General features: G+C 46.0%; 1 protein-coding gene across 2 annotated transcripts in view; it reads left to right on the plus strand.

Moving 5' to 3' along the window:
- GRIK4 (glutamate ionotropic receptor kainate type subunit 4) overlaps window positions 1-25,084 on the plus strand; it is a 564,520-nt gene that overhangs the window by 527,116 nt on the left and 12,320 nt on the right. For both annotated transcript variants that reach the window (XM_075328388.1, XM_075328389.1), the window contains exons 15-17: window positions 8,872-9,045; window positions 10,916-11,081; window positions 20,725-20,950. In XM_075328388.1, the coding sequence (XP_075184503.1) occupies window positions 8,872-9,045; window positions 10,916-11,081; window positions 20,725-20,950 (566 nt within the window). The remainder of the gene's footprint in view (window positions 1-8,871; window positions 9,046-10,915; window positions 11,082-20,724; window positions 20,951-25,084) is intronic.

Raw genomic sequence — 25,084 nt, forward strand, 5'->3', positions numbered from 1 at the left:
GGTTTTTAGGAGCGACAATTACTGAGAAGTCTGACACTATCAGACACTGCTGACTGACGTGTATTATACACTAGACTTGTGCGTTATATAATAGTTTGTGCAAAACGCGCACCTGTACCCTGCCACCGACTGCCACACACGTGCTGTTTTTAAATGCAAGCACGGACGCAATAAGAACCTAACTGGTTTTTAGGAGCGACAATTACTGAGAAGTCTGACACTATCAGACACTGCTGACTGACGTGTATTATACACTAGACTTGTGCGTTATATAATAGTTTGTGCAAAACGCGCACCTGTACCCTGCCACCGACTGCCACACACGTGCTGTTTTTAAATGCAAGCACGGACGCAATAAGAACCTAACTGGTTTTTAGGAGCGACAATTACTGAGAAGTCTGACACTATCAGACACTGCTGACTGACGTGTATTATACACTAGACTTGTGCGTTATATAATAGTTTGTGCAAAACGCGCACCTGTACCCTGCCACCGACTGCCACACACGTGCTGTTTTTAAATGCAAGCACGGACGCAATAAGAACCTAACTGGTTTTTAGGAGCGACAATTACTGAGAAGTCTGACACTATCTGGACTGTTTTACACTGTGTACACCAGCCCCAGATATGATGAAGGCTGGTATACGGTCACCACTAGGAATGGCTATATATACCCTGCCTGCCTGCCTGTATACTGCTACAATAGTCCTGACAAGGACTCTTCTGGTCACTAGCCTGTATTCCGACCTGGCTATACCCTGCCTGTATATAGCAACAATAGTCCTGAGAAGGACTCTGCTACTGTACTCCGACCTGGCTATACCCTGCCTGCCTGTATACAACTAGAATAGTCCTGAGAAGGACTTCTGGTCACACTGTTTGCAGCCCTGCTCCGGAACTAACTATAAAGGGCCGCAAAGCTTTCCCTGAATCAGCGACACTCTCCCTACACTCACTGTCAGAATAGCTGTGAGCAGAGCACAGCGCGCCGGCCTATATAAAGGCTCGGTGACGCTGTGCAGGCCGGCCAATCACTGCAATTCCACAACTAACAGGGCTGTGGCATTGCAGTGGTCTGCCAGCCAATCCCTGCATGAGGGCTGGCTCTCAAAAGAGCGCCAACATGCAGAAATGAAGACCACGAGTAAAGCACGAGTATCGCGAGATTACTCGGTCCCCGCCGAGCAGCCCGAGTACAGTGATACTCGTGCGAGTACCGAGTAGTGACAAGCATGCTCGCTCATCACTAATAACTACACCTATAGCAGGGATTTTATCAAAACTGCACCAAGCAGTCCAGTAAGGCCTGTTTCACACGTCAGTTATTTTGGTACGTATGTTGCAGTTTTTATACGTACCATAATCACAGACATGTGCAGACCCATTATAATCAACAGGTCTGCGCACATATCAGTGATATTTCACTGACCGTGTCTCCGTGCGGCACACACACGTGTCCGTGATTTCCGCACGGAAACATTCATTTTTTTCTGGCATCACTGATGTCCCACAGACCACACTATGGTGTGATCCCTGAAACACGTACCAGAAAAACACGTACATTGAAAATAGAAAGCTTTTTAACCCCTTAAGGACGAAGCCAGTTTTGTACTTAATGACCAGGCCATTTTTTGCAATTCTGACCAGTGTCACTTTATGAGGTCATAACTCTGGAACGCTTCAACGGATCCCGGTGATTCTGACATTGTTTTTTCGTGACATATTGTACTTCATGATAGTTATAAATTTAGAACGATATTTTTTGCTTTTATTTGTGAAAAAATCGGAAATTTGATGAAAATTTTGAAAATTTTGCAATTTTCAAACTTTTAATTTTTATGCCCTTAACCCAGAGAGTTATGTCACACAAAACAGTTAATAAATAACATTTCCCACATGTCCACTTTACATTAGCGCAATTTCTGAAACAAAATGTTTTGGGGTTAGGAAGTTAGAAGGGGTCAAAGTTCATCAGCAATTTCCCATTTTTTCAACAAAATTCACAAAACCATTTTTTTAGGGACCACATCACATTTGAAGTGACTTTGAGAGGCCTAAGTGACAGAAAATACCTAAAAGTGACACCATTCTCAAAACAGCACCCCTCAAAGTACTCAAAACCACATCCAAGAAGTTTATTAACCCTTCAGGTGCTTCACAGGAACTAAAGCAAAGTGGAATGAAAAAAAGCAAAAAATAAAATTTTACCTAAAATGTTGCTCTACCCCAAATTTATTCACTTTTAGAAGAAATAACACAACAAAATGAACCCCAAAACTTGTTACCCACTTTCTTATGAACGCGCCAATACCCCACATGTGGTCAGAAACCTTTGTTTGGACAAATGGGAGGGCTCGGAACAGAAGGAGCAATATTTGAATTTTGGAAAGCAAATTTGGCTGAAACAGATTGCGGGCACCATGTTGCATTTACATGTCCGCCAAGGTACCTAAACAGCAGAAACCCATTACAAGTGACACCATTTTGGAAACTAGACCCCTTAAGGCTTCTATCTAGGGGTATAGTGAGCATTTTGGATCCACAGGTACTTCACAGATTTTGATAACGTTACGTTGTCACATTGAAAATTTTCATTTTTTTCTCAAAAATGTTGCTTTAGCATCAATTTTTTCACTTTTTCAAGAGGTAATTCCAAAAATGTGACCCCAATGTTTGTTACCCACTTTTTTATGAGCGCGGTGATACCTCACTTGTGGTCTGAAACCTTTGTTTGGAGAAATGGGAGGGCTTGGAACGGAAGGAGCAATATTTGAATTTTGGAAAGGAAATTTGGCTGAAAAAGATTGCGGGCACCATGTCGTATTTGGAGGACCCCTAAGGTACGTAAACAGCAAAAAAACACCACAAGTGACCCCATATTGGAAACTAGGCCCCTCAAGGAATTTATCTTGATGTTTGGTGAGTACCCTGAACCCCCAGGTGCTTTACAGAAGTTTATAACGTTGAGCCATGAAAATAAAAAAATAAAATTTTACCACAAAATTGTTACTTCAACCAGGTAGCTTTTTTTTTCACAAGGGTAACAGGAAAAAAATCACCATGAAATTTATTGCGCAATTTCTCCTGATGGTTTCTTTCTAAGGGGGTGGTTCATGCGGCGTCACAGCGACATCACACGGCAGCTGTCCAATAGCAGAGGAGGGGCGGAGATGAGCGGCCGAAACATGCCGCCCACCTCCTTCCTTCCTCATTACCGGTGGACGCAGGTAAGGAGATGTTCGTTGTTCCTGCGGTGTCACACATAGCATTAACATTAATTAATTACACTCTTGGTGGCCACACACTAGTAATCATGCATACAAGATATTGGTAATTTTCAATATATGTCAGACTACAAAATGCTTCCAAAAAATTGAAAAAAAGAAAAAAGATAATAATTTTCTATATGTGTCAGACTACAAATTGCTTCCAAGAAATTGAAAACAACTATACAGAACCAAAAAGAGGGGAATCACAACTGAACACAATGTGCGCCGTTCCATCAGTTGGTAACTTTACTCCCTCCCTTGTCCTGATATATTGTGGCCATCATGCATGGAAAAACTCATCACAAACATGAATATATTCTCTCAATAGACACTGCACAGCCCCAATCTAGGCAAAGTGTATGCAAACAGTGCAGTGTCCAAGGACAACCAGATAAACATTTAATAAGCCAAGCATATAAAGGTGAACAAGATACATCCAGGGGAAAGAAATAATGGTTACTTCCCTTTAATTACATGCTCTATATTGCCTCGACGCGTTTCCCCTTCCAGTATACAAGGATCATCAGGAGGCTGAAGGATCATGAATATAAGATGTGGATGGAGAGGTAATCCATGGCTGTGCGCCACATTCCCCCTTGGTTAAACGCAGACCGTTCGCGGGCTGCTCGTCCATCACCGTTTTTATTTTCACAACTGGAAAAAAGGTAATAAACGGTAAAACATATATAAAACATAAGCATTCTTTATAAACTTCCCTTTACGGGAGGCACTTTCCTTCAACGTTACTAAACGATAGTCAATTTATATTAAACGGTAACGGCTTCCGCTCTCCCCCCGCCCAAACAACCTGGCCCTGATGCTGCCCCTAAGAAGTGGGCAGCACCCCTTGCCCCAGTCCAGAACCAAATTGCCCGAGCGGGTACGGTCTCTTTCAGGGGACCCACGTCCATGGGGAACCCCTGAACCCCCCGGAGGATAGCCACCGGTTACGGTAGTGGCGGGCCTGGGCCATCCATTTCCTCCAGGCCCATCCTCCCAAATCAGCCTCTCCGGAGGCGGTTACGGTATCAAGCCAACAGATATATTTACACTCCACTAAGTTTGTGGTTGCCCTGCAAGTTCTCGGGCTTGTCCGTAAGAAGTTTCTTACGCAACGGTTGCAGAAAGTCCCTACGGGGACTAGTTGCCGGAAACGGCCGGTTCAATCACGGTGTCAATCTGATTACAGTTCAGTTGATTTACTCATTTTTCATTTACTCATATAACTACGGTACTGATGGTCCCAACGGGGACAACGGTGCAATGGAGGGACCGCTGCCCTACTTCAAATACAGCACAGCGGCCGGGGAAGGGGGCTGGGCTGGTGCCTGGGCCTCCTGGCTACCCCTCAGCTTGACGCCTAGGGCAAACCAGCCCCTCTCCCCGCAGTGTCGTGTGTACTGCACCAGATCTCCTGGGAGCAGGTTACGGCCCGGGTGGTCCTCCGGCAGATGGGCATTGACATCCCGACGTGCTACAAAGACCTCGGCCTCCAGGCCTAGTTCGTATATGAATCCGTACCCCCGACGGACATCAAATCTCCGTACTTGCCCCTCGTAGATCGGGCCCCATACACGGAAGGTGGCTCTGCGGAGGCTCTCTTTTTCTCTAATCGTGCGGGCCACCAGCTCTGCCTTCCTCCTCTCTCTGTCCGCGATTTCCTGGCCCAGCGGGGTCTGTTCCCTATCCCAATAGGGGGCTACTGCGGGCCCCGGCGCACGGGTCGGGCCCCACGAGACCTCCTTCACGCTGCCCACTACTGGCATTCTGGGTGGAAGGTCCCGCGGTGTCATGGCCTGGGGTGCCGCCTCACAGCGGCGACCCGGCGCGGCCTCAGCCGAGGCGTGGGGGATGGGCACAGGGATCGTCTCCCGCTTAACCTCCGCTCCCTCCTGCACGGAACGGCCTGCCGGAATCGGTACGGCATCGGGCACGGTCTTCGGTAGCTTCCAAGGGAGCGGCTCGGGACGGGGTCAGGCTTCTGCTGCTGTCTGTCCGCTTGGGCGGACGGGCAGGGTACCGCTACCGGTTGGACGGGTAGCGGGCCTAGTGGCGGGGCGGTAGCAACTAATGCGGGTAGCGGGGGAGGCAGCAGGGTGAGCGGGTGCAGGCCGGGCCCCTCAGCCGCAATGGCCGATCCCTCGGGAATACAGGGGCGTGGGTCTCTTACCCGCTCCTCCATATCTTCCTCCACCTCGCATCTCCTTATAGCCGCCACCACGTCCGCCATGTCGGCCTCCCACTCCTCCAGGAGGAGCTGCATGCGGACCTGTAGACGGCTGCTTAGCTGGACGGTCCGGACTTCCACCCACGCCGCGGTGCCGGGCGCGGGGACTACGGTGTTGTCGGTCGGACTCAGCATCTTGAGCAGCGGCCTCTTCCAGGAACCAGAAAAATGGCCGCAGGGTCCTGGCGTCCCTGCTTTTATAGCCGCGGGCTACATGCGGCCAGACGCCATCCGTACCCCCTTGGTGTCTTTCCGGCACCTCCTCTTCAGGGGCGGAGCTTCGGCTTTCGCGCCTCCACTGCTCGGGAAGATGCTCGAGCGGGGACTTTTCGCGCCCAATATGGCGGCTTCCGAAAATTTTCGGCCAGACACCTCCGGTGGGACACAAGGCGCACCTCTACCAGACGGCAGAGTGGTAAGATCCTGTTCGTGACGCCAAGTTGTCACGGGCGGGGAGGGGACACTGCGCTCACCCACTGCTCGGGTCCAGCTGCTGCTGCTGCTCGCTCGGTCGGTGGCTCGAGCGGTGGGCCGGATCCCGAGGACTCGAGCGGCGCTCCTCGCCCGTGAGTGAGAGGGGTGGTTTGGTTTAGGGATATTGTCCGTGACACCACCCACGGTTTGTGGTGAGGTTGGGACACCACCGCTGCTCTGTACGGGGATCCCGGGAGCGTTGACAGGGAGCAGCTGAGATGTTTTCTCCCCTCTATGGGTAGGGGGGGGTTTTGGTGGTCCCGGGGCCCGGTGGTGGAGGTCGGAAGGTGGGTTGCGGGGCTGGGCCAGGTGCAGGGTCGCGGGGCAGCGCAGTGCCAGACGGCACGGCGGTACTCACTCAGCCAGTAACGCACACGGAGTCTCTGATAAAACAAATGGCTGGATGGACGAGTCCCACAGACGGCTGCGGCGGTCACTCCCGGTAAGTTGGCGGTAACTGTCTCTCCCTGCACCGGTGTTCTGTTCTCGGCCCCAATGGCTTCCCACTGATAGCCCGCTCCCCAGCGGTATGTTGGCTAAGGGAGCCTTTCCTTTGCCCGCAGGCTGTGGCCCTGGGAGCTCTAGCTCTGGCGGTAGCTTTATCTCCCTCATGGTGTGGACGGTTGCCTTCAGTCGGGTCTTTACTGCTGGGAAACCCCAGAGGTTCCCGTCGCTGATTGATATGACTGGTTTTACGGCGACTCCTAGCCTGGTCGCGGTCCGTAGGCCCTGCCGGATGGTGCTGGCTTCTCTTCGCTCCCCGGTCCGGTACCGGCGAGCCACCGCCCGTCCCTGGTCCTTACGGTTGTGCGTCAATCGGCCTTGCCTGCAGACGGTCATCACCGTCTGCCAACCTTGCTGTTTCTGTGCCCGGGCCACGTACCCGGACACGGCCAGTCCTCCACTACTACTTACTCACGCTACAACTCCTAAAACTGCTCTGTCTTCCTTTTCCCGCCTCTAGGACTGTGAACTCCTCGGTGGGTGGAGCCAACCGCCTGGCTCCGCCCCGCCTGGTGTGGACATCAGCCCCTGGAGGGAGCCAACAAGGATTTGTGTCTGACCTTGATGTTCCTAACCGGGGTGTAGGGTGTGTTGTTGCAGTACCTGTGACGTCCTGGCTTGTCCAGGGCGCCACATAAGCACCAAGAGAATGCTGATGGTCAGCAGCTGGGTGGAAGGCGAGCTCCTGCTGGGTTCAATAGGGAGAGATGAATCCAGCAGGAAAGCTACCTATACCAATGAATACTGACAGCAGGAACAATGGAAAGTCAGAGAGTATTCTGTGCAGCCAGACCCTGTGACCCTCTATGGCCAGAAACCACATGACTGTTTGTCACCCGTGACACCCATGACACGAAGCTAGTGGGCGATGATACCATAAGGCAACCATTCAGGTGTGAGTGCAAAATGCACCAGGAGGACAAAAAAAGGGTCGGTCTCATGGAGCGCTAATGAAAGGAAAAGTTCAGAAGGTTTTTTTGAAACAATAATCCTTTTATTGGTGGTCCCTTATAGCCACAATGGCTGAGGAACCACCAATAAAAGGTTTGTTGCTTCAAAATAACCTTCTGAACTTTTCCTTTCATTAGCGCTCCATGAGACCGACCCTTTTTTTGTCCTCCATGTATACATTCCCCTTGAGGGAAGTTCGGCAGGAGCTGCTGTAAGGAAAGCCTAATTGGAATAGAACTATTGTTTGCCGGGTGCTTACACGGAGTACAGTACCCGCTGTGACGGTGAGCAGCTGCAGAGTGTGGATTCATGTGACACCCGGACTAAAGGGTACCTTACACGCTGCGACATCGCTAGCGATTGCTAGTGATGTTAAGCCTGATAGCACCCGTCCCCATCGTTCCAGCGATATGTGGTGATCGCTGCCGTAGCGAACATTATCGCTACGTCAGTGTCACACGCACATACCTAGTCAGCGACGTCGCTGTGACCGCCGAACAATCCCTCCCTCAAGGGGGAGGTGCATTCGGCATCATAGCGACGTCACTGCGGCGTCACTAAGCGGCCGGCCAATAGAAGCGGAGGGGCGGAGATGAGTGGGACGTAACATGCCGCCCACCTCCTTCCTTCCGCATCGCCGGTGGAGGCAGGTAAGGAGATGTTCGTCGCTCCTGCGGTGTCACACATAGCGATGTGTGATGCCGCAAGAACGACGAACAACATCGCTATGTACAAGATAACAACAATTTTTGGTGTTTGGATGACCTTTCCAAAACCAACGATTTTTGTCTCTTTGGCGATCGTTTAAGGTCGCTCGTACGTGTTACACGCTGCAATGTCACTAACGGCGCCGGATGTGCGTCACAAACACTGTGACCCCGACGATATATCGTTAGCGATGTTGCAGCGTCTAAAGCACCCTTAAGTCTATTCCAGAACCAGCGCTGGAGAGAGGGCGGTGGAATCTGTCCTTGGAATTTAATAGAACCTACTACTGGGTTGGTGCAGGGGCGCACAACTCTGCAAGGTGAGCAGTATTTAGGAACCTTTTAGTTTTTAAAACCACAGGTGCTCCTCATTGCGCCCTCCTCTCCCCTTTTTTTCTCTAAATGCACCAGGAGTGGGTGAGATGCTGGAGTAGAGCAGCCGGAAAACCGTATGTGAGTGAAAACTGGGAGTGAGTGAAGCTGTTGGAGCAGGTGAACTTCAACATCTCCTGAGGACACAAGCTCCAGTGCAGACAGTGAGGGCAGACAGGCTGCAGCAAGTTGAGAAGATTAGTCGTGCCTCCCAGTAATTGTGCCGTATTGGAAGTTTGTGAATAAAGACGATTTGTTCAATTTCATGTTGGTTCCGAGTCTTGTCATCAACATGAGCCGAGGGCAGTGTGAGCTTGTCATTTCCCATTAATCTCTGATATGTTGTGTTGTATTCTCTGATTTCAGCTTGACTCCATATGAATGGTACAGTCCTCATCCATGTGTGCAGGGACGATGCAATCTCCTAATAAATCAGTATTCTCTCGGGAACAGTCTGTGGTTTCCAGTTGGAGGATTTATGCAACAGGGATCTACCATCGCACCCAGAGCTCTGTCTACGCGATGTGTCAGCGGAGTTTGGTAAGAGATGATATCTTTCCCGGGGATGTAAATCACCGGCACCAGGATCGTATGAATCACATTTATTTTATTGCACTCTGAAGGTTTATCTAATTTACAGTGTGGATATGTGATTTCTCATGGAGATTAATATTGCAATGGACTACAGAAAAATACATCCTTCTTTAAAATGAACCTATATATTACAGTTTATGATTTCTTTGGACAACCTAATGAGGAAAAAAATGTCCATGCGTTTTAGGTTTTTATTAAAGATTGTTAGAGCATAAAATGTGGATGACCTGTCCTCAGGAGCAGCTGCTGAAAACTGCGTATCAGTTCCTATTCAGTAGACTATGAGCCCCTCTGTAGAAATTAGCAGCGGCCACCGGACATTACACAGAGCTGTGCTGTTCTCTCCATTCATTGTCTACGTCCGGCCACCACCGGAGATAATAAAGGCTGATCACTGAGGGTGCAAGGTGTCAGCCCGCACAAATCCGATAGATCATCCATATTTTTGATAATTGGAAACACAGGAGAAAAAAGGAATGCAATGCATCATTAAATATTAAAATTTAATCTTTCTTGTGCAAATATTTAATATTGTATAAAAATGGACCAGGGAAATAGAAAAAAGGGGAAAGGAATGTCCACACTGTGCCATGAGGTTAACTAATTTGGTAGCACAAAGGGTTAACAAATACAAGACAAGTTGGTACAGATTCACCTATAAAGTACAAGTAATCTATATAATCTATATAATCTATGAAAGTGAATACTGACAAAACACCCTTAATACTGGTAAATGATAATTCAGTCCCTTATATTAATAACTAAAGCGTGTTTTACAAATGTCAACCTCCTAAAAAATGCCATACCATTGTAATAGGTAACACATAAGATGTTTTTAGCATAACACTTGAAGAAAATTAAAATGGATGAGAAATATCCCAAAATAAGTAGTGCATACCCATGATTAATGAAAAGCAGGCTCTTGGCGGTGGTGGCACAAATGGGAGAGGGGGACACCCCAACGTGCGTATCGCAGAAATATGTTATTCCTTCATTGGGGGGGAGATTATCATATGTGCTTTTTTCTATTTCTTACCCTTATGGTTTATAACTTAAACTTGTTATTATGCATTTAAACAAATTTGTGTTTATATTTTGATAATTGATGGTATAAACTAATCCCCAAATGTTGTATATTAAGAAAAACAAAAATGTGCAATTTGTTGTACTCAATTTCTTTATTCTGTACGTACAAGGTCAATGTCACTTCATCTGAAAATTTAGTGTCCACAATTATGCAGTGCCGTGAATGAGCCCTTTCTCTACATAATGTGCAGATAAGTGATGCATTTTAAAAAGAATCTGTCAGCAGGTTTTTACTACCGCATCTGAGAGCAGCATTATGTAGGCAAAGAGATCCTGAATGCAATGATGTATCACTTAGATTACTGTGTGCAGCTGATCTAACACCATGAGAGCTCTTACATTTAGTCAGGTAGCTGAGCCCAGGGAGCTGTCCCCGCCCACACCAGGCTCTCAATAGAGGTTGTACATTGACAGTGAGATGTAAATCACAGCAGGAGGCGAGCTGAGCTGCCTTGCATGTGACATTGTAGTCCTGCAATGATAAGTCCTGCTGCTTAAACAAACATAGCAAATAAACAACAGATTGGACCTTGACAAGACAGGCATCCCTGAATTTTCAGGTGCTAACCCTTGCAGCATGCTGGCTTCAGCTTACATAGCAAAAACCTGCTGACAGATTTCCTTTAACTAAACATTCATCTAATTTGCCTTTGACTTAATTTATTGCTTAAATGACATAATGTTACCCACCTGAACCAAATTTCCATTTGTTTTTATTTTGCTCTTACAGGTGGGCATTCACCCTAATAATAATATCATCATATACAGCTAATCTTGCTGCCTTTCTCACTGTGCAAAGAATGGATGTCCCCATCGAGTCAGTGGATGACCTGGCAGACCAAACCACCATTGAGTATGGTACAATACACGGAGGCTCCAGCATGACCTTCTTTCAAGTAATTATAAAAAAAAAATAAACAAATCTTTATTTTTATATAGCGCTAACATATTCCGCAGCGCTTTACATACATCAGGAACACTGTCCCCATTGGGGCTCACAATCTAAATTCCCTATCTGTATGACTTTGGAGTGTGGGAGGAAACCGGAGTACCTGGAGGAAATCCATGCAAACACGGGGAGAACATACAAACTGCTTGGAGATGGTGTCCTTGGTGGGATTCGAGCCCAGGACCGCAGCGCTGCAAGACTGCAGTGCTAACCACTGAGCCACCATGCTGCCCCCAATTATTTGCCAAATAGCAGATTTGGGAACTACCCCTTAGGTCATGTTAACAATATTAACTGTTGTCAGTGGTGAAATATACCTTAGGCTAGGAAGAGTAACTTCTCTTGTTTTTACCCTTCAGAGTAAGGCGGGCTTTGCACGTTGCGACATCGGAAGGCGATGCTGCAATGTCGCACGCGACAGTTCCCGCCCCAGTCGCAGGTACGATATCTTGTGATAGCTGGCGTAGCGAAAATTATCGCTACGCCAGCTTCACATGCACTCACCTGCCCTGCGACCGTCGCTCTGGCCGGCGACCCGCCTCCTTCCTAAGGGGGCGGGTCATGCGGCGTCATAGCGATGTCACACAGCAGGCGGCCAATAGCGGCGGAGGGGCGGAGATGAGCAGGATGTAAACATCCCGCCCACCTCCTTCCTTCCGTAGAGCCGCCGGCGGCAGGTAAGGTGAAGTTCCTCCCTCCTGCGGCGTAACACACAGCGATGTGTGCTGCCGCAGGAACGAGGAACAGCATCGTACCATCTCTGCAGCAAAATTATGGAAAAGTCGGAGCTTGCAACGATGATACGATAACGACGCTTTTGCGCTCGTTTATCGTATCATCTAGGATTTACACACTACGACATCGCAAGTGACGACGGATGTGCGTCACTTTCGATTTGACCCCACCGAGATCGCACCTGCGATGTCGTAGTGTGCAAAGCCCGCCCTAAGCCTTAATTTTAAAGGCCAAACAACACTTAAAAGGGTTTCCCGTTATTAAAGTATTGATAACCTATCATCAGTATAGGTAATCAATGTCAGATCTACAGAGAGGGCAACACTTGACACCCTTATAGATCAGCTGTTACCAGCTCCGGATACAAACAGTGCACAGAGCAGAACATTGTAGCCTTATGGCACTATTTAGTATCTGCTGCCATGTTCTGCAGATCAGTTTAATATTATTCGAACTAAATATTATGACAAAGCTGTGGTTTTCTGTTTTGCACAACTGATAACAGCCGATCAGTAGAGGTATCGGGTGTCACTCCTGACAAATTTGACAACGATGACCTATGCCAAGGATAGGTCTTCAATAAAATAGCTGTTGAAACTGACTTTAGCTTTTCTTCCTTCCTTGTTTTTGTGAAAAGTTGGCAATGTCTAGGAGATTGCACTTCACAGATCCTTTCACTATGTCTCCTCACACGTTGATAACAACGCAGTCATCTGACAGTCTTAAGTATATGCTGGTCCTGGTCCTATGATTGTCGGTGGAATTTAACCATGTGGCATGTCTGATTTCAGGCTGACGATCCTTTTGCTCATGAAATGAAAATCTGCCTCCAAAAATGTCTGGCAGCCGCACTCCGGCTGAGTGCTCTTGTGTACGGGAGAGCCTGTCAAGAAAGGCGACAATAAAAAGGATTCGGCCAACAGCCATCCAAAGTGTACGGGGGGCACTTTTCTTAGATCTCTGACACAGATTTGCTCGATTAGTATTTATAAAATTTTCGCAAATTTGCTTTTTTCAATTTACTGAATTTGCCTTCAAGCAAACTAACCATGACTTAGAAGTCGGGCCTCCATATAGCAAAAGGATCACACTAGAGTAATCGTAAGATGAGGGTTGGTCACAACTTTAATGATATATCTCGATTTTTACCACAGAGGCACTTAATTGGCTCATATAATGTAACCTAAGGCACTGTGCATAATGCTACCACCGGACTCCCGACGAGCAAGTCATCTACTGTGACTTAACTGATGCAAAAAAAAAAAAAGAATACAAGAATTATGAAAACATTAGGCAGCAAGGGTGGGACACTTCACCTCACTTATGGGGAGGAGGGCTATAAAGTTTTAACAGGTACCAGGAAAACTGCCAGCAGGATACACAGGGATAACAATACAATGGTAGGCCCTGTAGCTAGGGAAAGTGGAACTCCCTGACATCCCTATACAGGTTCTTTCACTCTGTCACCAATCATGTTCCTAAGCCCTTGTTTGCCCTAAACTCTCCCTGGCTAGTGAGCAGGCCAGCGAGGGCACTAGTCTCACCTCTACATTAAAGAAACAAAAGAATAGGAAAACAAACAGGGAAAATAGACACAAAAAGGGGGAAAAAAAACACTCCAAGCAGCTATTATGGAGCTAACACAATACCTGCAAAATAACAATAGACAAAAAGCTTCTTCCAGAACCAAGCACCTTCCAAAGTGGACCTCATAGAAACTGAATCCTCATTTCTATCACCAACATCAGCTGATCACACACATGGTCTTTATGTAGTGAAGGGGAATGGTAGCAAAAAGGCTGCAAAAAGCTACAGCCAGCAGCCAGACAAGAAAGGGTGCCTAACCCTTACAGCACTACAAGCAAGTAGCTGTCATTCAAGTACCGATAGTGAATCTGCAAGCAATAAGGTGCTGTGACCTTCTGATTGCAGACTCAACTGAGATGTCGCCCAGACAGAACACACTCATGACAATGGGTGTACAACAGAGAGGGTAATTGGACCAGGATGACAAGGCTAGACCCAATATGCCACAGTAAGGGTGAAGTAGGGGTATAATATTGCACGTCTTTCCTTTACACTTAACGGGGGAAGTGAGGGGCCTTATCACTATACTCTCAGTGTCCTCCAAAGATGAATGAAGACAAGTGTGCATATTCTGACCGCATACCTAGGCTGGGAGTGGGGGGTGCTTCAGACACCATTTCTATGGATGTCTTTATGTATCATTACTCACATAAAGAGATTTCATCAGACAGTTTGACTTGACTGCAGAGGCATGTATGAAGATTCCAGAAGAAGGTTTATTTTACAGCTGAATTTTGTAGTTATGCACAATTACAGTAGGTAAAAAGACCATTCGGAACTAGGACTTTGTAGAAATGATGCTAGAAAGACGGATGACATAAACTAACTGGGGAAGAAGAGAGGATTTACTTACAGCAGAACAGATATAGAATAATCTTCTAAAATGCCAACTGATTATACAGTGTGTCCACCCATATCCTCTCCACCGCCATTAACTTGAGAATGGCGGCAGCTATAGGCATAGAAGTGGTGTCTAGGTATAGTAAAATAGCCATGCGCTACGCAATGAAACCACCTATAGCACCACCTGGTGGAAAACAACGGAGTTAGCATTTTTATTTAAAAAAACGGAAAATATTGATAGAAAAGATAGAGAAAAAAAGTGAATTACAAAGATGCAGGACATCATCAATTCAATACGAATCGACACCTTGCATACAGAAATGCTATGATATGAAACCCATGACCCCCCCAAAACAATGAATGCTGGTCACGCATATGGCGCTCATTTAACTTTGATGCTCAAAGTGGCCCCCGTCAGCTGCAATGCACATCTGGACTCTGGACAGCATACTGTATCTTGCTGCACGTTGTGCAATATGGTAGGTGACACGTTTGCACAAGCATCTGTGATACGTCGTCGTAGGTCCTGCAATATTGGTGGAGGGGTCGCATACACCTGCTGTTTGATGTGACCTCCCATAAAGAAGTCCAATGGGGTCAGGTCAGGTGAGCGGAGGCCACTCCATGCAGCCACCATACCCAATGACTTGTAGGAAGGTCTCCATGAGGTATCGCTTCACGTCCGCAGCCTTGTGAGTTTTACATGTTCTAATCATAGCATTTCTGTATGCAAGGTGTTGATTCGTATTGAATTGATGATGCCCTACAACTTTGTAATTCGCTTTTTTTCTATATCTCGTTCCATTTTCAAAATAAAAATGCTAACTCCGTTGTTTTCCACCAGGTGGCGCTATAGGTGGTTTCATTGCGTAGCGCATGGATACTTTACTATACCTAGACACCACATCTATGCCTATAGCTGCCGCCATTCTCAAGTTAATGGCAGTGGACAGGATATGGGTGGACACACTGTATAGTAGTGTAACAGAAACAATACAATGACAATACAATAATATAATGACTCCAAAGTTGTGGTACAGAACAATGCAAATCTCACAGTGCAAAAGAAATTTAGGATTAGTAACTCTATAAGTCAATGTCTGATAGTTGCAACACATTCTGAGACAAGTGTCAAGCCAGAAACTCATCTACAAACAGGCTGTTTGGGTTTTTTCCCCTCATCAGTGCAGGGCAAAGTCTGTCTGGTTGAGTTAAACACACGTATAACTTCAAATTATATTAGAAAACAACTTGTCTTTTTCATCAAATAATTATACTTATTCATTGTGTAGCATGTGATAGGTATACACCAGAATTGCATCCATCACATTAAATATATCAATGCACATATCACTTCTGCATTTTATGTTCTCATTTTGAGTTTTATCTGAAGTATCACTCTGTTTTTGTCTGTAACTGTAGCATACAATGCCTACAAGTAGTATTCAACCCCCTGCAGATTTAGCAGGTTTGATAAGATGCAAATAAGTTAGAGCCTGCAAACTTCAAACAAGAGCAGGATTTATTAACAGATGCATAAATCTTACAAACCAACAAGTTATGTTGCTCAGTTAAATTTTAATACATTTTCAACATAAAAGTGTGGGTCAATTATTATTCAACCCCTAGGTTTAATATTTTGTGGAATAACCCTTGTTTGCAATTACAGCTAATAATCGTCTTTTATAAGACCTGATCAGGCCGGCACAGGTCTCTGGAGTTATCTTGGCCCACTCCTCCATGCAGATCTTCTCCAAGTTATCTAGGTTCTTTGGGTGTCTCATGTGGACTTTAATCTTGAGCTCCTTCCACAAGTTTTCAATTGGGTTAAGGTCAGGAGACTGACTAGGCCACTGCAACACCTTGATTTTTTCCCTCTTGAACCAGGCCTTGGTTTTCTTGGCTGTGTGCTTTGGGTCATTGTCTTGTTGGAAGATGAAATGACGACCCATCTTAAGATCCTTGATGGAGGAGCGGAGGTTCTTGGCCAAAATCTCCAGGTAGGCCGTGCTATCCATCTTCCCATGGATGCGGACCAGATGGCCAGGACCCTTGGCTGAGAAACAGCCCTACAGCATGATGCTGCCACCACCATGCTTGTCTGTAGGGATGATATTTTTGGGGTCGTATGCAGTGACATCCAGTCTCCAAACGTCACGTGTGTGGTTGGCACCAAAGATCTCGATCTTGGTCTCATCAGACCAGAGAACCTTGAACCAGTCTGTCTCAGAGTCCTCCAAGTGATCATGAGCAAACTGTAGATGAGCCTTGACATGGCGCTTTGAAAGTAAAGGTACCTTACGGGCTCGTCTGGAACGGAGACCATTGCAGTGGAGTACGACTGAAACCAATGTCCCCACTGCCATGAGATCTTCCCGGAGCTCCTTCCTTGTTGTCCTTGGGTTAGCCTTGACTCTTCGGACAAGCCTGGCCTCGGCACAGGTGGAAACTTTCAAAGGCTGTCCAGGCCGTGGAAGGCTAACAGTAGTTCCATAAGCCTTCCACTTCCAGATGATGCTCCCAACAATGGAGACAGGTAGGCCCAACTCCTTGGAAAGGGTTTTGTACCCCTTGCCAGCCTTGTGACCCTCCACCATCTTGTCTCTGATGGCCTTGGAATGCTCCTTTGTCTTTCCCATGTTGACCAAGTATGAGTGCTGTTCACAAGTTTGTGGAGGGTCTTAATTAGTCAGAAAAGGCTGGAAAAAGAGATAATTAATCCAAACATGTAAAGCTCATTGTTCTTTGTGCCTGAAATACTGAAATACTTCTTAATACTTTAGGGGAACCAAACAGAATTCTTGTGGTTTGAGGGGTTGAATAATAAATGACCCTCTGAATAAACTTTTCACAATTTAAAAAAAAAAAAAAAAAGAAATAACATTCTTTTTTGCTGCAGTGCATTTCACACTTCCAGGCTGATCTACAGTCCAAATGTCACAATGCCAAGTTAATTCCGAATGTGTAAACCTGCTAAATCTGCAGGGGTTTGAATACTACTTGTAGGCACTGTATATACATGTAACACAAATGGATCTACAAGAATAAAGGGTACTTTACACTCAACGATATCGCTAACGATATATCGTCGGGGTCACGGTGTTCGTGACGCACATCCGGTGCCATTAGCAATGTGTGTTGTGTATCGTTGTGTGTGACTAAAAGGAGCGACGATCAACAATTGCAAAAACGTCAAAAATCGTTGATCGTTGACACGTCGCTCCTTTTCATAATATTGTTGGTGGTGCATGCCGCTGATTGTTCATCATTCCTGCGGCATCACACATCGCTATGTGTGACACCGCAGGAACCACAAACATCTCCTTACCTGCGTCCACTGGCAATGAGGAAGGAAAGAGGTGGGCGGCATGTTCCGGCCACTCATCTCCGCCCCTCCTCTGCTATTGGGCGGCCGCTTAGTGACGCCGCTGTGACACCGAACGAACCACCCCCTTAAAGGAGAGATTGTTCGGTGTCTCCAGCGACGTCGCTAAGCAGGTATGTGTGTGTGACCCTGCTGTAGCGATATTGTTCGCTACGGCAGCGATCACCCCATGACGAAACAGCGACGTGGGCGGGTGCTATCACGCACGACATCGCTAGCTATCGCTAGCGATGTCGCAGAGTGTAAAGCACCCTTTAGAGTCCACTGCTAAAAGTCTCAAATATAGTGAGAGTAATGTCCATCTCTGAGACCTCAATAGAGTGAGACCTAGCACTCAGATTGTCCATCAGGGCTTTTCTAAGGTGGCTTTACACGCTACGAGATCGCTAAAGCGATCTCGTTGGGGTCACGGAATTTGTGACGCACATCCGGCCGCTTTAGCGATGTCGTTGTGTGTGACACCTATGAGCGATTTTGAATTGTCGCAAAAACGTTCAAAATCGCTCATCGGTGACATTCCCAATTATCGTTGCTGCTGCAGTAACGATGTTGTTTGTCATTCTTGCGGCAGCACACATCGCTACGTGTGACACCGCAGGAACGAAAAACATCTCATCTGCGTCCACCGGAAGAGTAGGAAGGAAGGAGGTGGGCGGCATGTTCCGGCCGCTCATCTCCTCTCCTCCTTTTCTATTGGGTGGCGGTTCAGTGACGCTACTGTGACGTCGCTGTGACGCCGAACGAACCGCCCCCTCAGAAAGGAGGCGGTTCGCCGGTCACAGCGACGTCGCTGCACAGGTACAGTTAGGTCCAGAAATATTTGGACAGTGACACAAGTTTTGTTATTTTAGCTGTTTACAAAAACATGTTCAGAAATACAATTATATATATAATATGGGCTGAAAGTGCACACCCCCAGCTGCAATATGAGAGTTTTCACATCCAAATCGGAGAAAGGGTTTAGGAATCATAGCTCTGTAATGCATAGCCTCCTCTTTTTAAAGGGACCAAAAGTAATTGGACAAGGGACTCTAAGGGCTGCAATTAACTCTGAAGGCGTCTCCCTCGTTAACCTGTAATCAATGAAGTAGTTAAAAGGTCTGGGGTTGATTACAGGTGTGTGGTTTTGCATTTGGAAGCTGTTGCTGTGACCAGGCAACATGCGGTCTAAGGAACTCTCAATTGAGGTAAAGCAGAACATCCTGAGGCTGAAAAAAAAGAAAAAATCCATCAGAGAGATAGCAGACATGCTTGGAGTAGCAAAATCAACAGTCGGGTACATTCTGAGAAAAAAGGAATTGACTGGTGAGCTTGGGAACTCAAAAAGGCCTGGGCGTCCACGGATGACAACAGTGGTGGATGATCGCCGCATACTTTCTTTGGTGAAGAAGAACCCATTCACAACATCAACTGAAGTCCAGAACACTCTCAGTGAAGTAGGTGTATCTGTCTCTAAGTCAACAGTAAAGAGAAGACTCCATGAAAGTAAATACAAAGGGTTCACATCTAGATGCAAACCATTCATCAATTCCAAAAATAGACAGGCGAGAGTTAAATTTGCTGAAAAACACCTCATGAAGCCAGCTCAGTTCTGGAAAAGTATTCTATGGACAGATGAGACAAAGATCAACCTGTACCAGAATGATGGGAAGAAAAAAGTTTGGAGAAGAAAGGGAACGGCACATGATCCAAGGCACACCACATCCTCTGTAAAACATGGTGGAGGCAACGTGATGGCATGGGCATGCATGGCTTTCAATGGCACTGGGTCACTTGTGTTTATTGATGACATAGCAGCAGACAAGAGTAGCCGGATGAATTCTGAAGTGTACCAGGATATACTTTCAGCCCAGATTCAGCCAAATGCCGCAAAGTTGATCGGACGGCGCTTCATAGTACATATGGACAATGACCCCAAGCATACAGCCAAAGCTACCCAGGAGTTCATGAGTGCAAAAAAGTGGAACATTCTGCAATGGCCAATTCAATCACCAGATCTTAACCCAATTGAGCATGCATTTCACTTGCTCAAATCCAGACTTAAGACGGAAAGACCCACAAACAAGCAAGACCTGAAGGCTGCGGCTGTAAAGGCCTGGCAAAGCATTAAGAAGAAGGAAACCCAGCGTTTGGTGATGTCCATGGGTTCCAGACTTAAGGCAGTGATTGCCTCCAAAGGATTCGCAACAAAATATTGAAAATAAAAATATTTTGTTTGGGTTTGGTTTATTTGTCCAATTACTTTTGACCTCCTAAAATGTGGAGTGTTTGTAAAGAAATGTGTACAATTCCTACAATTTCTATCAGATATTTTTGTTCAAACCTTCAAATTAAACGTTACAATCTGCACTTGAATTCTGTTGTAGAGGTTTCATTTCAAATCCAATGTGGTGGCATGCAGAGCCCAACTCACGAAAATTGTGTCACTGTCCAAATATTTCTGGACCTAACTGTATGTGCGTGTGACGCTGCCATAGCGATAATGTTCGCTACGGCAGAGATCACCACATTTCGTGCCACCGACGGGGGCGGGTGCTATCGAACGCGACATCGCTAGCCGATGCTAGCGATGGCACAGCGTGTAAAGCGGCCTTTAGTCATATATTTTGCTATTTGGCTGAGTGTGAAGTGGGAAAAGTTCTCTGGAATGGAGCAATAATGGGCCACGTTAGAGGTGCTTAAGTACCTTCTATTCTTCCCATGTTTCATGAAAAAAATCATGATGCGCTCTATTGCATGCCACACTATAGAAGCATTCCTATAGTGTCTTCGACCACATAACAAGTCTTCTAGTTACTTTGTGTGCCCAGCTTAGTTGGATTATGATGTTTTCTGTTTCATTTTGCTTTTAGTATATTGAATTATCTAACGCTTCATATCATTTCCTTGTTCCTGTAGGGAGTTTTGTCTGTACTGGGGTAACGGGAGTTGCTGGTTCATTGGGATATTATCCCAATAACTCCAGAAGGAGAAAACAAATGCACTGCCAAGTTCCTAACAGGAGGACATAGTTATATGAATCCTCTTTTTTTCCCTGTAGAACTCCCGTTACCAGACTTATCAAAGAATGTGGAATTACATGCACTCAAAACAACCAAGTGTATTTGTGAAGAGCACAGAGGAAGGTATAGCCAGAGTGCTGAACTCCAATTATGCTTTCCTACTGGAGTCCACCATGAATGAGTACTATCGTCAACGGAACTGCAATCTTACTCAGGTCGGAGGTCTGTTGGACACTAAGGGCTATGGTATTGGCATGCCCGTAGGCAAGTAAAACATATACTTCAACATTACTTTAAAGAGATTTTTTTTTTGCATCTACACTCGGATTATATTTTTTGTTGTCAATTATATTAAATTCATATTAATAAAGATTATGATTTAGAAAGTAATTTCTACAGCTCTTTGGATACCTCATTATGTCTAAATGATACTGAAATGGAGCTTTAACTTGTTCAATTATCTTACCGTCATAGTCTTTGCTTAGACGATCCAATGACACTGTTGCAATGAACCAATTAAATTCTTTATTAAAAATTAAGGTTTAAATCACAACAATAAAAACAAAAGGTGCCTCCAGTGTAGGAGACAATAGGACTAATACGACGAGTAAAATTGCTAGTGTCTCCCATACCAAACCAAGCAATCAATTGCACATGTGGCGCCCCTGCGGCTTCAGGCGCCACAGGGTACTGCACCTCACCCGAGGTGCAGTATTCATCTCGGATATAGAGGGGGTCATCACCGGTAAACAACCACCACAGTACATCCAACACATAACACAGGAGCTCTACCACTGGGACTGGGCTAGGGTAGGTGCCAGGGGTGGCCATCATGAGGTATGGGATCTCTTGCCCACTAGTTCAGAAACCCGGGAGGCGGGGCACCTGCAGTGGAAGTTAGATGCTATCGCACACTTTATTCAGTTAGCACCAGACAGCGGTCCGCGCCAGGTGAGACTCAGGAAGAGATGTGAGTCAGCAGTGACAAGAACAGAAAGGGGCCCGTGATCTGGAGATGGAGGCTTGACCCGGGTTCTTAGGAAGAAGGGGGATTCCAGGGCTCGCAGAGAGTGCAGCAGGTACCCGTGACCCATTCCACGGCCCAGGTGCTGGGGTGGAGGGAAGACCACTGGAAAGGACACACAGAAAGAAACACCGGCTTTGACCTCCAAACTATCCGGGATTGGCTGGAGCCCATCACAGCGGGACACGGCACTCCAAAGATGGTGTGATTTCAGTGGGTAAAGAACTTGAACTGCACTCTCTGTGTCGTCCCATCATTGCCGGCGCTCCCATCATCGCGCCTCTGCGCCCTAGGCGACTACTACTCTAACCATCCTCCCTGGCGCCTAGCTCTATCTGTGGAGAGCGGCAACACCCAAGCTGTGTCACCATCTGCCTTACTAGAGAAAGCACCCGCAGCGGCAGCTCCCATATTAGCCGCAAACCACAGGTGGCGTCACGAATAACAAACTCCCATCATTCCCATCCCATCTTTATTGACACCGACGGGATCATGGAATCAGGCCAGGCCACTGTGACAACTCGAATCAACACCTGGCTGCCGCACAGCACAGCTTGCACACAGGACGCCGTCCAAGACTTGCAGCTGCTTCCAAAGGCGCCAGCACATCATTCACCCACAGTTTACCCCCTGTCTCCCTACAGCACTGGCAAGTGCTATCACCTATGATGCTATAATATTCTCTGCAACCCATTTCTGCAGACCCTGCTATAGTCCACCCCAGGATCCTTTATCTTGAAAAATGCTCTGCCTAAAAGAGTCGAAACGTTTGGATAAGGAGTTTTTGGTGTGACTTTTTGCAGAAATCAGTGAAAAATAAATAAAAAAAATCATTTTTCACCACTCTGTGTGCCAGAAATTTCCTCTATTATAACCAGAATCAACACCGGCCCGGTAACGAGTAATCCCCCCAGACCACGTGGGCGCGTCACACACATGCCTCTTTGTGTTCATAATAAAACTATTAACTTCAACAAAATCAAATAATAACATAATAATATTTATTCAATTATATAGCGCCATTAATTCCATAGCGCTTTACAGACATCAGCAACACTGTCCCCATCACCATCTAAAGTCCCTATCACTATGTCTTTGGAGTGTGGAAACCGGAGTACCCCAAGGAAACCAATGCAAACACGGGAAGAACATACTAACTACTTGCAAATGTTGTGCTTGGTGGGATTTGAACCTAGGACTCCAGCACTGCAAGACTGCAGTGCTAACCACTGAGTAATCATTGGTATATCTAATATATAAAGCTGAACGTATGTTATGTATGTGTGTGTGTGTGTGTGTGTGTGTGTGTGTGTGTGTGTGTATGTTTGTCTGCTAAAGGAATTCGCACCATCGCATTTACAATCACGAAATTTTGCACAGACACCCCATGTGACCCAGGGAACGTCATAGACTATGTTTTGATGGGAAAATTTAACCTTGCACTTTACAGTTACTCTCCAAAAAAAACTGCCTCCATTAAAGTCAATGGAGTTGCGAGCTATTAGGTTATTAATAGGAGCTATGATTGGTTGCTATAGGAACAAAATAAGTTGTTAGTATAAGAAGCTTATGTGTGAGGTAATGTGATGTCGGTGAGACGGATAGAGAGAGACAGACAGGGAAAAAGACAGAGAAAGAGAGACAGACCGTCAAAGACACAACAGAGGCAGACAGATACAGACAGACAGTTAAAGAGACAAGCAAACAGGGAAAGAAACAGACAGAGACAGACAGGGAAAGAGACAGATAGGGAAAGAGACAGAGACAAGTAAACAGACAGGAAAAGAGACAGACACAAGTAGAGAGATAGGGAAAGAGACACATGGGGAAAGAGACAGACAGGGAAAGAGACATACTGGGAAGGAGACAGAGACAAGGAAAGAGACAGAGGCAAGTAAAGAGACAGGGAAAGAGACAGAGACAGACAGGGAAACAGACAGCTGGGGAAAGAGAGACATGGAAAGACAGACCTGGAACGAGACAGACCTGGAACGAGACAGACCTGGAAAGAGACAGACCTGGAAAGAGACAGACAAGGAAAGAGACAGACAAGGAAAGAGACAGATGGGGAAAGAGACAGACAAGGAACGAGACAGACGGGGAACGAGACAGACGGGGAACGAGAAGACAGGGAATGAGACAGACGGGGACGAGACAGACCTGGAACGAGACAGACCTGGAACGAGACAGACCTGGAACGAGACAGACCTGGAACGAGACAGACGGGGAAAGAGATTGACAGACATAGAGAGACTCAGACAGAGACTGATACAGAGAAAGACAGAAAGACTGATGCAGAGACAGACAGAGAGACTGATGCAGAGACAGACAGAGACACAGAGACAGATATCAGAGACAGACAGACAAAAACTGGGAGAGAAACAGAGAAACAGTTACTATCCTGGGCAACGCCCGGGTACTACAGCTAGTAGGCAATGTAGACTAGCAAGACTATGAAAGAAGGGAACCAAGAGGTAAGTGTAGAATCTTCCAACTGAACTATTCAACCTTTTTGGCTAGGCCTCAAATTTACCTATAGAGTAGATCAAAATACAATAGGAGGGGCTGGGATATATACAAGGCAATACCCATAAATTACAATAAGTAATCCTAATTAATTAATAACAAAGTGATATGGCTACGGTGAGCTCTAATAGCTTACTAACTAGTATATAATCCCCATTATGAACCATACAGGTTAGCAAATATAATTTATATAATATAATTAGGGGGCCAGGGACTCAGGACTAGCTTCCATTTATTACAGGGCCGGAGAAACAAGACCAGCAACTAAGACTAGTAGGAATTTGGGTGTGCCAGCTTCGGTATTAGTTAAAAGTTTGGTTTGGGACCCAGACTTCCCCGAACCCCATATATGTCAAATGCGAACTTCTGTGCTGTAAAATGGTTGTAGTAAGGGTAAGGGGCTGCAAAAGGAAGCAAAATGAGGGTAAGAGAAGGAGAATTGCCCTAAAAATGACATGGACTTCCCTATTTTTGATAACCAGTGCAGGTAAAGCAGACAGCTGCTGGCTGCAGCCCTAAGCTGTCTGCTTTTCTTTGGCTATATATCAAAAATATAGGGGATCCCACACCATTTTTTAAATTATCTATTAAAATCATTTTTAAAAACTGCATGGGGTCTCCCCCACTTTTGATATCCAACTAAGGCAAAGGAGACCATCTGAAATGCGTAAGTGAATTTTATGGATTTTTTTTAATGTTTGCCAATAAAGAGATGTTTTAACCCTAACGGATTTCCTCATCCTCCTTGCTGTGGGAGATGAACTATTGAACTTTTCAAACTTACATTTTTTATCCTATATTTCATAGTCGTGGTACTCTATATTACCTATGCACACCAATGATTATTT

This window comes from Anomaloglossus baeobatrachus, chromosome 11, assembly GCF_048569485.1.
Source record: "Anomaloglossus baeobatrachus isolate aAnoBae1 chromosome 11, aAnoBae1.hap1, whole genome shotgun sequence".
Classification (NCBI taxonomy): domain Eukaryota; kingdom Metazoa; phylum Chordata; class Amphibia; order Anura; family Aromobatidae; genus Anomaloglossus; species Anomaloglossus baeobatrachus.